At 43.0% G+C, this 17,724-nt stretch overlaps 1 protein-coding gene across 1 annotated transcript in view; it reads left to right on the plus strand.

Annotated features, from left to right (window-relative positions):
• The window catches only part of PABPC1 (poly(A) binding protein cytoplasmic 1), a 68,633-nt gene extending 52,058 nt beyond the window's left edge, over positions 1–16,575 (plus strand). The window contains 3 exon segments of the mRNA XM_053715251.1: positions 2,025–2,155; positions 16,053–16,156; positions 16,430–16,575. Of these exon segments, the coding sequence (XP_053571226.1) occupies positions 2,025–2,155; positions 16,053–16,145 (224 nt within the window). The 3' untranslated portion in view covers positions 16,146–16,156; positions 16,430–16,575.
• The last annotated feature ends 1,149 nt before the right edge of the window (positions 16,576–17,724 follow it).

Genomic DNA, 17,724 nt, shown 5'->3' on the forward strand with positions numbered 1-17,724 from the left:
TCAGCACAGTACTAGTATTCCTTATATGAATGGCATAAAGTACAGGATAGCTGTGGTTTATCATCAACGTGTTTCTCCCTCTTTACAGGGCTTTTTCAAGATTGGGGTCAGCCGGAATTAGATCATGGGCATCCTGGCAGAATGCTAAGCCTCCCAATGTATGGGTCGAGGTCCAGGGTCCCTCAGGCGGGTACTGAGACGCCCTGGCGGTACTTGGACCTTCAGTCTAGCATACCTATTTCCTCAGTTTGCTCTTCTTCCCTGGGTCATTGCTCTGGTCAAGCAGGAGGGGGCTTCTGTGATCCTCATTGCACCGGCTTGGCCTTGCAGGGATTTGGTATGCAGATCTAGTGGACCTGTCTCTTCCACCTTGGAGACTTCCGTTGAGGAAGGACCTTCTAACTTCAAGGGCCTTCACCCAAATCTAGTTTCTCTGAAGCGACTGCTTGGAGATTGAACGCTTAATTTTATCAAAGTGGGGCTTTTCAGACTCGGTCATAGAGACCATGATTTAGGCTCGTAAATCTGCAACAAGAAAGATTTATCATAAAATATGGCGTAAATATCTCTATTGGTGTGAATCCAAGGGCTACTCCTGGATTCCTAGAATTTTATTTTCTCCAAGAGGGTTTACAGAAAGGATTATCGACAAGTTCCCTAAAGGGTCAAATTTCTGCCTTATCCTATTTTGTTACAAACGTCTGGCAGATGTTCCAGATGTACAATCCTTTTGTCAGCCTTGGTCAGGATCAGGCCTGTGTTCAAACCAGTTGCTCCTCCATGGAGTCTTAATTTAGTTTTTTAAAGTACTTATTTCTTGGCTGAAGTGTATCATACGTTTTGCATATGAGACTACTGGACAGCAGCCTCCCAGAGAGTTACGGCTCACTTGCACGAGGGCTGTTGCTTCCTCATGGGCGGTCAAGAACAAAGCTTCTATGGAACAGATTTTGCAAGGCTGCAACTTGGTCCTCTCTTCACACTTTTTCAAAAGTTTTTTACAATTTTGACACTTTTGCCTCGGTTGAGGCTGCTTTTGGGAGAGAGGTTCTTCAAGCATTAACATTAATCAGGAGATTGTTGTTCCTCCTTTGTGTCCTAATCCTTAGAAAGAACGACTTCTGCAGACTAAGGACTTCCGCCAGTCTTCTTCTTTGTGATTTTCTCAGGAAAACATAAGGGACAGAAAGCTACGGCTACTTTCTTTTTGGCTGAAAAGTATCATACATTTCTTGCATATGAGACTGCTGGACAGCAGCCTCCCTGAGGGTTACTGCTCATTCCACGAGGGCTGTTGCTTCCTCATGGGCATTCAAAACTGAAGCTTCTGTGGAACAGATTTGCAAGGCTGCAACTTGGTCCTCTCCACACTTTTTCAAAGTTTTAAAAATTTGACACTTTTGCCTTGGCTGAGGGTGCTTTTGGGAGAGAGGTTCTTCAAGCAGTGGTGCCTTTCGTTTAGGTTCCCTGTCTTGTCCCTCACGTATCATCTGTGTAATCTAGCTTAGGTATTGATTCCCAATAGTAATTAGATGATACGTGGACTCATCATGTCGTTTAAAAAGAAAAGAAAATGTATGCTTACCTGATTAAATTTATTTCTTGTTTGACACTATGAGTCCACGGCCGCCCTGTATTCGAGTAAGCAGGTTGTTATAAACGTCAGACACCTCTGCACCTTGTTACTTCCTTTCTCTCCTTTGGTCGAATAACTGGGTTGGGAGGGAAGGGAGGTGATATTAAACAGCTTTGCTGTGGTGCTCTTTGCCGCCTCCTGCTGGGCAGGAGTGATATTCCCAATTGTAATTAGATCAGTGGACTCATCGTGTCAAAAAAGAAAAAAAATGTATCCGGTAAGCAGGAGATAGCTTGCTACGGGGAGATAGCTGAACACAAAGAGAATGAAGCAAATTGGAAAGTTTAAAATTAAATGCTCTTTGTAGTAAATCCTGAGTTTAGCTTTACTGTTCCTTTAAACATTTGATTTAGTATCGTTAGTTTTAGTAATATTTTTCTTATTCCAGGTGAGCGTCTCTTCCCATTGATTCAAGCAATGCATCCAAACCTTGCTGGTAAAATTACTGGTATGTTACTGGAGATTGACAACTCTGAACTGCTTCACATGCTTGAGTCACCGGAGTCACTTCGTTCCAAGGTATAAACAAACATTTAGAATGCTGATTATTCATGTTTATGCGCTTCCTCACTCAATCTATTTTTTATCCAATTGGATATATTTGAGCTATGGATTAAATGACCTACATTATACTAGCTCAAATGTTTTTATTTAAAGGTACAGTAAACACTATGTAATTTGACACTTGCGTTGCTATAACAGCCAAGTCTAAATGTTTTTAAATGTATTTCTTTCCTAAGATATGTTAGTCCACGGTTTGAGTAATTACTGTTGGTAATATCACTCCTGGCCAGCAGGAGGAGTCAAAGAACATCACTATTGAGTATCACTCCCTTATCCACAACCCCCAGTCATTCTCTTTGCCTTTGGTGCATGGAGGAGGTGAAGTTTAGGTGTCAGATGAAAAAATTTGAATGCATCTGCAAGCAAGTTTTGGGGTATAGCTGTATTCCACGTCATTCCTTGCAGTCGGGTAGTGGTGACTTGAAAGCAGTTAAGAACTTGTAAAGAGGTTACTTACTGAGTTTTCCTAACAATTGCTGCCCTAGTTTAGAAAGTCAGTTGAAGAATTGTCTTCTCATACCTTGTAACTGTCTACATGCCGGACAGCGGAGCAGGTAAGTGCTTTTTCTTCCAGTTGGGGAGACCATGCACTTAACAAAATAAGACACTGCTTCTTTTAATGGGACATAATCTTGTTGTATGGGTTACACTGGGGCATGATGCAGGCAGTGTAATGTGTGGGACTAACATTTAAACTCTTTTAAAAAGAAAGGGTTAAACTGTTTTTTAGGCTTTATTTACTTGACAAAACAATAAAAGTTTAAACTGAAAGTAAGGCTGAATTTTCTATTTCAGCAGCTTAATAATTTCCCCTTTGCTTTAAATAAAACAATGCAACATTTTAAACTGTCCGGTTTGAAAATGGTTATTTCTGGTACTCGGTGTACCAGGAAGCTATTTTTAGTGCCTGTGTCGCAGCAGTAATTTGAGCTCTGCAGTTGCGGTCACTGACCGGCTTTACTTCATGTTTCTCTGGAAATTTTTTCTCCATTTCTGGGTGATCCTTAATTGGTAGCGGGTAAGGCACCTCAGTAATTGAGGTGTGAGGTTGCCTGAGTGGTATTTGAGAAAGTTGAGAAAAACATCTAACATCAAATAAATTTCTAAGCTAATTGCACCCTCAGATAATTAGGGATCAATCCTAATTTGTGATAAAATTTAAAGTTAATTTTTTGCTTGGCTTATTTTAATTGAATATTAAAATCTTTGAAACTTATCTGTAAAACTTTATTTACTATTTCACAACATGTCTGATATGAAGCAAGAGCCTGCTCTCATGAATTCATGCTTATGTTTAGATGCACAAATTGCAGCTCCTATGGAATTTTGTTCATGTGTCAGAAAACCTTGCAAAATAAAGGTAGCATTTTTGAGCCTAATGTCTCTCAGGATGATGTTAAAATACCTCTCCTTCTGCTACGTCCCAAGCCTCATTGGCGTCACGTGCAGTGCCCTGAGGTTCCTCCAACTCCTAGTGGAGTTTATTTAAAAAGCAGAAATTGCTGCCCAGGTATCTTTAGCATTATCTGCGGCATTAGCTGCCATTCCCAGATTACAGTGAAAACGCATGAGGAAATTCAGAAAGTAAGGTGCCTATCCTTAGTGCTGCTTCCCAAGTTGCCCTCTCTCATAACTGAGAAAGATACATCGGGACTTTCTGAGGGTGAAATCTCAGATTCGGACAGTAAAATTCATTATTCTGAGACTGAGGTGGTATACTTCAGATTTGAGCTTGAATACCTTTTTTGTGTATTGTTAAAGGAGGTTTTAGCAACTTTAGATGACTCAGATACCCCTGTCAGTGGCTCAATGTATGGAGGTGATCGGTCTGATGGTAGCTGCCATGGACATCATTCCCTTTGCCCGTTTCCACCTCAGACCTCTGAAGTTATGCATGCTCAGGCAGTGGAACGGGGATTATGCATATCTGTCTCTGTGATTACATCTGGATAAGGCGACGAGAGATTCTCTTTGGTGGTTGTCTCAGGATCATCTCTCGGGGAACCTGCTTTCGCAGACCCACCTGGGTGATTATGACAACGGACGCCAGCCTGCTGGGATGGGGAGCAGTCTGGGGCTCTCTAAAGGCTCAGGGTACATGGACTCGGGAGGAATCTGTTCTCCCCATAAACATTCTGGAATTGAGAGCAATCTCAATCCTCGTCTGACCTGATTTAGCTTTTGCCTGGTTCATCAGGGCAATCTTCAATGCTCTTCTGGCCTGGCCTCAGCTTTGGCTCGGTTTATCAGGTTCCAATCGGACAACATAACTTCAGTGGCTTACATCAACCATCAGGGAGGAACTCTTGAGTTCCTTGGCCATGTCAGAGGTAGCCAAAATTATTCAGTGGGCAGAGACCCACAACTGCTGTCTATCTGAAATCCACAGTCCAGGAGTGGACAATTGGGAATCGGATTTTCTCAGCAGACAGATGTTTCATCCGGGGGAGTGGCAACTCCACCTGGAAGTGTTTTCCAGCTTGAGTCTCAAATGGGGACAGCCGGAACTGGATCTCATGGCATCTCGTCAGGGATCCTCAGGCTGTAACTGATAGATGCTCTGTCGGTCCCTTGGAATTTCAGTCTCTCATACCTATTTCCTTCGTTTGCTCTCCTTCTTCGGGTCATTGCTTGAATCAAAGAGGTGGGAGTCAGTGATCCACATTGCAACCGGCGTGGCCCTGCAGGATCTGGTATGCAGACCTAGTGGAGATGTCATCTCTCCCTCCTTGGAGACTTGCACTGAGGAAGGACCTTCTACTTCAAGGGCCCTTCCTTCACCCAAATCTAGTTTCTCTGAAGCTGACTGCTTGGAGATTGAACACTTAATTTTATCTAAGCGTGGTTTTTCTGAGTCGGTCATTGCGACAGTGATTCAGGCTCGTAAGCCTGTTATAAGGAAGATTTAATACAAGATATGGCGTAAATTGCTGCATTGGTGTGAATCAAGAGGCTACTCTTGGAGTAAAGTTTGGATTCCTATAATTTTCTTTTCTCCAAGAGGGCTTGGAGAAGGGTTTATCGGCAAATTCTTTGAAAGGTCAAATCTGCCTTGTCTAGTTTGTTACATAAACGTCTGGCGGATGTACCAGACGTGCAATTCTGTCAGGCCTTGGTCAGAATCAGGCCAGTGTTTAAACCTGTTACTCCTCCCTGGAGTCTTAACCTTGTTCGTCAGCAGGCTCCGTTTGAGCCTATGCACTCAGATATTAAATTATCTTGGAAGGTTTTGTTTCTTGCTACTTTTACTTCTGCTCGTAGGGTTTCTGAGCTCTGCATTACAGTATGTCTCCTTACCTTATTTTTCAATCGGATAAGGTAGTTTTGTGTACTAAGGGTTTCTCCCTAAGGTGGTTTCGGATCGGAACATTAATCAGGAGATTGTTGTTCCTTTATGTACTAACCCATCTTCTCATAAGGAAAGTCTGCTGCATAACTTAGACGTGGTGTGTGCGTTAAAATTCTGTTTACAGGCGACAGGATTTCTCCTGTTAAGTGTAGTCAGTCCACGGGTCATCCATTACTTATGGGATTATATCTCCTCCCTAACAGGAAGTGCAAGAGGATCACCCAAGCAGAGCTGCTATATAGCTCCTCCCCTCTACGTCATACCCAGTCATTCTCTTGCACCTAACTAATAGGACGTGTGAGAGGACTGTGGTTATTAAAATTAGTTGTTTTATCTTCAATCAAAAGTTTATTTTAAACAGCACCGGAGTGTGTTGTTTTTTCTCAGGCAGCATTAGAAGAATCTACCTGAGTTTGTGTATGATCTTAGCGGTCGTAACTAAGATCCATTTGCTGTTCTCGGCCATTCTGAGGAGTGAGGTAACTTCAGAACAGGGGACAGCGGGCAGGGTTCACCTGCAAGGAGGTATGTTGCAGTATATTTTCTAAGGAATGGAATTGACTGAGAAAATACTGCTAATACCCATATAATGTAAGTGCAGCCTTAAATGCAGTAGTAGCGACTGGTATCAGGCTGATATGTATGTATGTCACACTGAGGTATTTCTGGGGAATGGAACTTCACTAAGAAAATACTGTATACATTAACTTATATTTGAGCCCCCACTGCAGTGAAAGCGACTAGCAGCAGGCTTATTAGTATCATTTCATGATTTTATTTTAAAACGTTTTACTGGCATGTTAATCGTTTTTCTCTGGGGTACTTGATGATAAAATTTTTTGGGCATTATTTTTCCACATGGCTGTCGTTTATGAATAAATTCAGTTTACTGAGCTTCCCCACTGTTATAATATGAGTGGGAGGGGCCTATTTTGGCGCTTTCTTGCGCAGTAAGAATTCACTCAGTCTTCCTATTCCTTCCTCCATGATCCAGGACGTCTCTACAGAGCCCAGGGGTCTCCAAAACTAGTTTTGAGGGAGGTAATCACTCACAGCAGACCTGTGAGACTGTGCTTTTGACTGTGTTAAAACGTTTAAATTCTGTTATCTGTTTTTTCTCCTGTTAAGTGTGGTCAGTCCACGGGTCATCATTACTTCGGGGATATTATCTCCTCTCCTACAGGAAGTGCAAGAGGATTCACCCAGCAGAGCTGCTATATAGCTCCTCCCCTCTACGTCTCCTCCAGTCATTCTCTTGCACCCAACGAATAGATAGGATGTGTGAGGACTGTGGTGATTTTAATTAGTTTATTACCTTCAATCAAAAGTTTGTTATATTATAATAGCACCGGAGTGTGTTATTCATTCTCTGGTAGAATTTGAAGAATCTACCTGAGTTTTTTCTATGATTTTAGCCGGAGTAGTTAAGATCATATTGCTGTTTCTCGGCCATCTGAGGAGAGGTAAACTTCAGATCAGGGGACAGCGGGCAGATTAATCTGCAAAGAGGTATGTAGCAGTTTATATATTTTCTGACATGGAATTGATGAGAAAATCCTGCCATACCGTTATAATGTAAACTCAGCCTTAAATACAGTAGATGTATCTGGTATCAGGCTGTCATGTATGTATATTTTACACTTCAGTATTCTGGGGAATGGTACTTCACTGGATTTATACTGTATGCATAGACTTAACCTAATTTGCAGGGACTTGCAATAGGTTTTTAAATAACAATTAATTTATTGAGGTTAAACGTTTTTTTGCTGAGGTACTGGGTGAAAAAATGTTTTGGGCACTGTTTTTTCCACTTGGCAATAGTTTTGTTTAAATTTAAACAGTTTACTGATCTCTCTCACTGTTATGTGTGAGGGGGAGGGGCCATTTTTGGCGCTTTTACTACGCATCAAAAAACTCAGTCAGAGGTTCATTTTCTTCCTGCATGATCCGGTTCATCTCTACAGAACTCAGGGATCTTCAAAGCTTGTTTTGAGGGAGGTAATCATTCACAGCAGAGCTGTGAAGATTGTAGTTGACTGTGATAAAAAACGTTTATTTGTGTATTCTTTCTGCTTTCAGGGTTAGTTATCCTTTGCTAATGGGATTTGATGCTATAATTTATTTATTTCAACTGTCATAATTTTTTCTGTGCTTCTTATAGGCACAGTTCGTTTTCATATTATTGTAATTTACTTGAAAAAGCATTTCCAAGTTGCTAGTTAATTGCTAGTGTGTTAAACATGTCTGATTCAGAGGAAGATACATGTGCTATATGTGCTAATGCCAAAGTGGAGCCCAATAGAAATTTATGTACTAACTGTATTGATGCTACTTTAAATAAAAGTCAATCTGTACAAATTGAACATATTTCACCAGACAACGAGGGGAGAGTTATGCCGACTAACTCGCCTCACGTGTCAGTACCTGCATCTCCCGCTCGGGAGGTGCGTGATATTGTAGCGCCGAGTACATCTGGGCGGCCATTACAAATCACGTTACAGGATATGGCTACTGTTATGACTGAAGTTTTGGCTAAATTACCAGAACTGAGAGGTAAGCGTGATCACTCTGGGGTGAGAACAGAGTGCGCTGATAATATTAGGGCCATGTCAGACACTGCGTCACAGGTGGCAGAACATGACGGAGAACTTCATTCTGTGGGTGACGGTTCTGATCCAAACAGACTGGATTCAGATATTTCAAATTTTAAATTTAAGCTGGAAAACCTCCGTGTATTACTAGGGGAGGTATTAGCGGCTCTGAATGATTGTAGCACAGTTGCAATACCAGAGAAAATGTGTAGGTTGGATAGATATTTTGCGGGTACCCGGCGAGTACTGATGTTTTTCCTATACCTAAGAGACTTACTGAAATTGTTACTAAGGAGTGGGATAGACCCGGTGTGCCGTTCTCACCTCCTCCGATATTTAGAAATTTTTTTCCAATAGACGCCACCACACGGGACTTATGGCAAACGGTCCCTAAGGTGGAGGGAGCAGTTTCTACTTTAGCTAAGCGTACCACTATCCCGGTGGAGGATAGCTGTGCTTTTTCAGATCCAATGGATAAAAAGTTAGAGGGTTACCTTAAGAAAATGTTTGTTAAACAAGGTTTTATATTGCAACCTCTTGCATGTATTGCGCCTGTCACGGCTGCAGCAGCAGTTTGGTTTGAGTCTCTGGAAGAGACACTTGAATCATCTACACTAGATGAGATTACACACAAACTTAAAGCCCTTAAGTTAGCTAACTCATTTATTTCAGATGCCGTAGTACATTTAACTAAACTTACGGCTAAGAATTCCGGATTCGCCATTCAGGCACGCAGAGCACTGTGGCTAAAATCCTGGTCAGCTGATGTTACTTCTAAGTCTAAATTGCTTAATATACCTTTCAAAGGGCAGACCTTATTCGGGCCCGGGTTGAAAGAGATTATCGCTGACATTACAGGAGGTAAAGGCCATGCCCTGCCTCAGGACAAAGCCAAAGCTAAGGCTAGACAGTCTAATTTTCGTTCCTTTCGTAATTTCAAAGCAGGAGCAGCATCAACTTCCTCTGCACCAAAACAGGAAGGAGCTGTTGCTTGCTACAGACAAGGCTGGAAACCTAACCAGTCCTGGAACAAGGGCAAGCAGGCCAGGAAACCTGCTGCTGCCCCTAAGACAGCATGAATCGAGGGCCCCCGATCCGGGACCGGATCTAGTGGGGGGCAGACTTTCTCTCTTCGCCCAGGCTTGGGCAAGAGATGTTCAGGATCCCTGGGCGTTAGAGATCATATCTCAGGGATACCTTCTGGACTTCAAATCCTCTCCCCCAAGAGGGAGATTTCATCTGTCAAGGTTGTCAACAAACCAAACAAAGAAGGAAGCGTTTCTACGCTGCGTACAAGATCTTTTATTAATGGGAGTGATCCATCCAGTTCCGTGGTCGGAACAAGGACAAGGGTTTTACTCAAATCTGTTTGTAGTTCCCAAGAAAGAGGGAACTTTCAGGCCAATCTTGGATTTAAAGATCCTAAACAAATTCCTAAGAGTTCCATCGTTCAAGATGGAAACTATTCGAACAATTTTGCCCATGATCCAAGAGGGTCAGTACATGACCACAGTGGATTTAAAGGATGCTTACCTTCACATACCAATTCACAGAAATCATTACCGGTATCTAAGGTTTGCCTTTCTAGACAGGCATTACCAGTTTGTAGCTCTTCCATTCGGATTGGCTACGGCTCCAAGAATCTTCACAAAGGTTCTGGGTACTCTTCTGGCGGTACTAAGACCGCGAGGAATTTCGGTAGCTCTGTACCTAGACGACATTCTGATACAAGCTTCAAGCTTTCAAACTGCCAAGTCTCATACAGAGTTAGTACTGGCATTTCTAAGGTCGCATGGATGGAAGGTGAACGAAAAGAAGAGTTCTCTCTTTCCACTCACAAGAGTTCCCTTCTTGGGGACTCTGATAGATTCTGTAGAAATGAAGATTTACCTGACATAAGACAGGTTAACAAAGCTTCAAAATGCATGCCGTGTCCTTCATTCCATTCAACACCCGTCAGTAGCTCAATGCATGGAGGTGATCGGATTAATGGTAGCGGCAATGGACATAGTCCCCTTTGCACGCCTACATCTCAGACCGCTGCAATTGTGCATGCTAAGTCAGTGGAATGGGGATTACTCAGATTTGTCCCCCACGCTGAATCTGAATCAAGAGACCAGAAATTCTCTTCTATGGTGGCTTTATCGGCCACATCTGTCCAGGGGGATGCCATTCAGCAGGCCAAACTGGACAATTGTAACAACAGACGCCAGCCTACTAGGCTGGGGCGCTGTCTGGAATTCTCTGAAGGCTCAGGGACTATGGAATCAGGAGGAGAGTCTCCTTCCAATAAACATTCTGGAATTGAGAGCAGTTCTCAATGCCCTTCTGGCTTGGCCCCAGTTAACAACTCGGGGGTTCATCAGGTTTCAGCTAGTTTCATTCCTCTGACACAGAGGAAACTCTTTGTGCAATATGTTTAAAGGCCAAAGTGGAGCCCAATAGAAATTTGTGTACTAATTGCATTGATGCTACTTTAAATAAAAGTGTACATGTAAAGAAAATTTCACCAGACAACGAGGGGGAAGTTATGCCGACTAACTCTCCTCACGTGTCAGTACCTTCGCCTCCCGCTCAGGAGGTGCGTGATATTGTGGCGCCAAGTACATCAGGGCGGCCCATACAAATCACTTTGCAAGACATGGCTAATGTTATGACTGAAGTATTATCTAAATTGCCAGAAATTAGGGGTAAACGCGACCACTCTGGGGTGAGAACAGAGTGCGCTGATAATATTAGAGCCATGTCGATACTGCGTCACATTTTGCAGAACATGAGGACGGAGAGCTTCATTCTGTGGGTGACGGATCTGATCCAAGTAAGCTGGATTCAGACATTTTAAATTTAAGCTTGAGAACCTCCGTGTATTGCTAGGGGAGGTATTAGCGGCTCTGAATGATTGTAACACGGTTGCAATTCCAGAGAAGATGTGTAGGCTGGATAAATATTTTGCGGTACCGACGTGTACTGATGTTTTTCCTATTCCTAAAAGGCTTACAGAAATTAACAAGGAGTGGGATAGACCTGGTGTGCCCTTTTCTCCCCCTCCTATATTTAGAAAAATGTTTCCAATAGACGCCACCACACGGGACTTATGGCAGACGGTCCCTAAGGTGGAGGGAGCAGTTTCTACTCTGGCTAAACGCACCACTATCCCGGTGGAGGATAGCTGTGCTTTTTCAGATCCAATGGATAAAAAGTTAGAGGGTTACCTTAAGAAAATGTTTGTTCAACAAGGTTTTATATTACAACCCCTTGCATGCATTGCGCCTGTCACGGCTGCGGCGGCATTCTGGTTTGAGTCTCTGGAAGAGACCATTAACTCGGTTACATTGGATGAGATTACAGACAAGCTTAGAGTGCTTAAGCTAGCCAATTCATTTATTTCAGATGCCGTAGTACACTTAATTAAACTTACGGCTAAGAATTCAGGATTCGCCATTCAAGCGCGCAGAGCGCTGTGGCTTAAATCTTGGTCAGCCGATGTGACTTCTAAATCTAAATTGCTTAACATACCTTTCAAAGGGCAGACATTATTCGGACCCGGTTTGAAAGAAATTATCGCTGACATTACCGGAGGTAAGGGTCATGCCCTGCCTCAAGACAGAGCCAAACCAAGGGCTAGACAGTCTAATTTTCGTGCCTTTCGTAACTTCAAGGCAGGAGCAGCATCAACTTCCTCTGCTCCAAAGCAGGAAGGAACTGTTGCTCGCTCCAGACAGGGCTGGAAACCTAACCAGTCCTGGAACAAGGGCAAGCAGGCTAGAAAACCTGCTGCTGCCCCTAAGACAGCATGAAGTGAGGGCCCCCGATCCGGAAACGGATCTAGTGGGGGGCAGACTTTCTCTCTTCGCCCAGGCTTGGGCAAGAGATGTCCAGGATCCCTGGGCGTTAGAGATCATATCTCAGGGATATCTTCTGGACTTCAAAGCTTCTCCTCCAAAAGGGAGATTTCATCTTTCAAGGCTGTCAGCAAACCAGATAAAGAGAGAAGCGTTTCTACGCTGTGTACAAGACCTTTTACTAATGGGAGTGATCCATCCAGTTCCGCGGTCGGAACACGGACTAGGGTTTTACTCAAATCTGTTTGTGGTTCCCAAAAAAGAGGGAACCTTCAGACCAATTTTGGACTTAAAGATCCTAAACAAATTCCTAAGAGTTCCATCGTTCAAAATGGAAACTATTCGGACAATCTTACCTATGATCCAAAGGGGTCAATACATGACCACAGTGGATTTAAAGGATGCCTACCTTCACATACCGATTCACAAGGATCATTATCGGTACCTAAGGTTTGCCTTCCTAGACAGGCATTACCAGTTTGTAGCTCTTCCCTTCGGGTTAGCCACGGCTCCAAGAATCTTTACAAAGGTTCTGGGCTCTCTTCTGGCGGTACTAAGACCGCAAGGAATTTCGGTAGCTCCGTACCTAGACGACATTCTGATACAAGCGTCAAGTTTCCAGACTGCCAAGTCTCATACAGAGTTGGTTCTGGCATTTCTAAGGTCGCACGGGTGGAAGGTGAACGTAGAAAAGAGTTCTCTATTGCCACTCACAAGAGTTCCCTTCTTGGGGACTCTTATAGATTCTGTAGAAATGAAAATTTACCTGACAGACAGGTTAACAAAACTTCAAAATGCTTGCCGTGTCCTTCATTCCATTCAACACCCGTCAGTGGCTCAATGCATGGAGGTAATCGGCTTAATGGTAGCGGCAATGGACATAGTACCTTTTGCACGCCTGCATCTCAGACCACTACAATTGTGCATGCTAAGTCAGTGGAATGGGGATTACTCAGATTTGTCCCCTATGCTGAATCTGGATCAAGAGACCAGAGATTCTCTTCTATGGTGGCTTTCTCGGCCACATCTGTCCAGGGGGATGCCCTTCAGCAGGCCAGATTGGACAATTGTAACAGACGCCAGCCTACTAGGTTGGGGCGCTGTCTGGAATTCCCTGAAGGCTCAGGGATCATGGACTCAGGAGGAGAGTCTCCTTCCAATAAACATTCTGGAATTAAGAGCAGTTCTCAATGCTCTTCTGGCTTGGCCTCAGCTAGCAACTCTGAGGTTCATCAGGTTCCAGTCGGACAACATCACGACTGTGGCTTACATCAACCATCAGGGAGGGACAAGGAGTTCCCTAGCGATGATGGAAGTCTCAAAGATAATTCGCTGGGCAGAGTCTCACTCTTGCCACCTGTCAGCGATCCACATCCCAGGCGTGGAGAACTGGGAGGCGGATTTCCTAAGTCGCCAGACTTTTCATCCGGGGGAGTGGGAACTTCACCCGGAGGTATTTGCACAACTGCTTCGGCGTTGGGGCAAACCAGATCTGGATCTCATGGCGTCTCGCCAGAAACGCCAAGCTTCCTTGTTACGGGTCAAGGTCCAGGGACCCGGGAGCGGTTCTGATAGATGCTCTGACAGCACCTTGGGTCTTCAACATGGCTTATGTGTTTCCACCCTTCCCGATACTTCCTCGACTGATTGCCAGGATCAAACAGGAGAGAGCATCGATGATTCTAATAGCGCCTGCGTGGCCACGCAGGACCTGGTATGCAGATCTAGTGGACATGTCGTCCTGTCCACCATGGTCTCTGCCTCTGAGACAGGACCTTCTGGTTCAGGGTCCTTTCAAACATCCAAATCTAATTTCTCTGAGGCTGACTGCATGGAGATTGAACGCTTGATTCTATCAAAGCGTGGATTCTCGGAGTCAGTGATTGATACCTTAATACAGGCTAGGAAACCTGTTACTAGGAAAATTTACCATAAAATATGGCGTAAATACTTACATTGGTGCGAATCCAAGAGTTACTCATGGAGTAAGGTTAGGATTCCTAGGATATTGTCTTTTCTACAAGAAGGCTTAGAAAAGGGTTTATCTGCTAGTTCGTTAAAGGGACAGATCTCAGCTCTGTCCATTCTTTTACACAAGCGTCTGTCAGAAGTTCCAGACGTTCAGGCTTTTTGTCAGGCTTTGGCCAGGATTAAGCCTGTGTTTAAAACTGTCGCTCCGCCATGGAGCTTAAACTTAGTTCTTAACGTTTTACAGGGTGTTCCGTTTGAACCCCTTCATTCCATTGATATCAAGCTGTTATCTTGGATAGTTCTGTTCCTAATGGCTATATCCTCGGCTCGAAGAGTCTCTGAGTTATCAGCCTTACATTGTGATTCTCCTTATATGGTTTTTCACTCAGACAAGGTAGTTCTGCGTACTAAACCTGGGTTCTTACCTAAGGAAGTCACTAACAAGAATATCAATCAAGAGATTGTTGTTCCTTCATTGTGCCCTAATCCTTCCTCAAAGAAGGAACGACTTCTGCACAATCTGGACGTTGTCCGTGCCCTGAAATTCTATTTACAGGCAACTAAAGATTTTCGACAAACTTCTTCCCTGTTTGTCGTTTATTCTGGACAGAGGAGAGGTCAAAAGGCTTCGGCTACCTCTCTCTCCTTCTGGCTTCGTAGCATAATACGTTTAGCCTATGAGACTGCTGGACAGCAGCCTCCTGAAAGAATTACAGCTCATTCTACCAGAGCTGTGGCTTCCACTTGGGCCTTTAAAAATGAGGCCTCTGTTGAACAGATTTGCAAGGCTGCAACTTGGTCTTCACTTCACACCTTTTCAAAATTTTACAAATTTGACACACTTGCTTCTTCGGAGGCTGTTTTTGGGAGAGAGGTTCTTCAGGCAGTGGTTCCTTCCGTGTAAAGGTCCTGCCTGTCCCTCCCGTCATCCGTGTACTTTTAGATTTGGTATTGGTATCCCATAAGTAATGGATGACCCGTGGACTGACTACACTTAACAGGAGAAAACATAATTTATGCTTACCTGATAAATTCCTTTCTCCTGTAGTGTAGTCAGTCCACGGCCCGCCCTGTTTTTACGGCAGGTCTAAATTTTAAATTAAACTCCAGTCACCACTGCACCCTAGTTTCTCCTTTCTCGTTTGGTTTTCGGTCGAATGACTGGGTATGACTTAGAGGGGAGGAGCTATATAGCAGCTGTGCTTGGGTGATCCTCTTGCACTTCCTGTTAGGGAGGAGATATAATCCCATAAGTAATGGATGACCCGTGGACTGACTACACTACAGGAGAAAGGAATTTATCAGGTAAGCATAAATTATGTTTTTCGCCAGTCTTCTGCTCGGTTTGTGGTTTTCTCTGGGAAACGTAAGGGGCAGAAAGCTACGGCTACTTTCTTTGTGGCTGAAGAGTATCATTCGCTTGGCATATGAAACTGCTGGACAGCAGCCTCCTGAGAGGGTCACGGCTCATTCTACGAGGGCTGTTTCCTCTTCCTGGTCATTCAAAAAATGAAGCTTCTGTGGAACAGATTTGCAAGGCTGCAACTTGGTCCTCACCACACTTTATCACAATTCTATACATTTATTTGCTACTTTTGCCTCGGCTGAGGCCTCTTTTGGGAGAAAGGTTCTTCAAGCAGTGGTGCCTTCTCTTTAGGTTCCCTGTCTTGTCCCTCCCTTATCTGTGTCCTCTAGCTTGGGTATTGATTCCCAATAGTAATTAGATGATCCGTGGACTCGCCGTGTCATTAGAAAGAAAACCTGATGTCTGTCTTGACATGAGTCCACGGCCTGACCTGTTTTTCTAAGAAAGGTTTTTGTCATGTTATAAACCTCAGGCACTTCTGCACCTTGTTGCTTCCTTTCTCTCCTTTTACTTTGGTCGAATGACTGGGGTTGAAGGGAAGGGAGGTGATATTTAACAGCTTTGCTGTGGTGCTCTTTGCCGCCTCCTGCTGGGCAGGAGTAATATTCCCGATAGTAATTGGAGATGATCCGTGGACTCTGTCAAGAAATAAATTTATCAGGTAAGCATAAATTTTGTTTTTGTTGTGTGAACCTTAGCCTACTGATTATTCTAACTTTTCTAATGTGTTTAGGTGGATGAAGCAGTTGCAGTATTGCAAGCACATCAAGCTAAAGAGGCTGCGCAGAAAGTCGTAAATAATTCCACTGGTGTCCCAACTGTTTAAATGCATGCCAGGTAAGTTTTTTTTTTTTCCAAATTACTTAAGGTTTTTCTTGCCCTGATCAGACATTAGGTCCTTGAAATTTGAAATTAATTTAAAGAGGGGGCAATGAATTAAAGCTTTCTGTCCTCAAGCTTTGCACTGCTGAGACCTTTAAATGCTATATTTATGCGCTTCAGCTAGTGAAAGGCATTTCTTTGAATTTTGTTTTCAAATGTGATTGTTTCTGTATTGCTTTGTAGAAATTAAATGTACTCCAAAGTAATTGTAACTTGTTTTTTCCTTAGGCAAATGGAACCTTTTGTTGAACTTCTCTTCACCAGAGGAAAAAAAATTCAAAACATGGAAAAACTTAAATCTTGCAAAAACATTGCAAAAAATAAAATCAAATAAAAAAAGGAAAGGAAACGTCAATGCTTACGTACAGAGAAAATGCCAGGTCTAGCAAGTAAAAAAAATACAAAAAAATTGCAAAATAAAAAAGCAAACTTTTTTTTTAGACCCGGGGAAAGGCATTTCAAACACAGTACGAAACGTTAAGCATTCCTTTCTTTGATTTTGTAATTCTTTACTGTGGAAAGCTCAGAATTTCACCACTATATCAGCTTGTGGGAAATGATAGCTGAGCAAAGAAGCAATTCTTACTTTAATAAAATTTAATTAAAACACTGGATTGTGTTTTCTTGGAGGATGGGATTTTTTTTTAATGCTTTTAAACTTAAAGGGACACTGAATCCAATTTCTCTTGTTAAGTGTGTTCAGTCCACGGGTCATCCATTACTTATGGGATATATTCTCCTTCCCAACAGGAAGTTGCAAGAGGATCACCCAAGCAGAGCTGCTATATAGCTCCTCCCCTCACATGTCATATCCAGTCATTCTCTTGCAACCCTCAACAAAGGAGGTCACGAGAGGAGTTGGAGTTTTTACTTAATTATTCTTCAATCAAAAGTTTATTTTAAATGGCACCGGAGTGTGCTGTTTTTCTATCTCAGGCAGTATTTGGAAGAAGAAACTGCCTGCGTTTTCTATGATCTTAGCAGGCGTAACTAAGATCCACTGGCTGTTCTCGACATTCTGAGGAGTGGGGTAACTTCAGAACATGGGAATAGCATGCGGGGTCCCCCGCAAATGAGGTATGTGCAGTACAATATTTTCTGGGAATGGAATTGACTAAGAAAACACTGCTGTTACCCGTATTATGTAAGTACAACCTTAAATGCAGTAGTAGTGACTGGTATCAGGCTGATAAATGTATGCACAGTAGAGTTATTTTTCTAGGGACTAGAATTTGACTGAGAAAATACTGTTAATACTGAAATAATGCTTAAGCCTTATCTGCAGTGGAAGCGACTGGTAGCAGGCTTAGTGATAACTTTGCATGACATTAAAAGAAGTTTGTTTTTAAAACGTTTACTGGCATGTTATTCGTTTTGTGAGGTACTTTGGTGATAAATCCTTTTGGGCATAAAATTTTTTTTTTCCACATGGCTAACGTATATTTCTGCATAGAAACCGTTATATCAGGTCTCCCACTGTTGTAAATGAGTGGGAGGGGCCTTTTTTAGCGCCTTGTTGCGCA

The sequence above is a fragment of the Bombina bombina genome, chromosome 5 (genome assembly GCF_027579735.1).
Source record: "Bombina bombina isolate aBomBom1 chromosome 5, aBomBom1.pri, whole genome shotgun sequence".
Taxonomy (NCBI): Eukaryota; Metazoa; Chordata; class Amphibia; order Anura; family Bombinatoridae; genus Bombina; species Bombina bombina.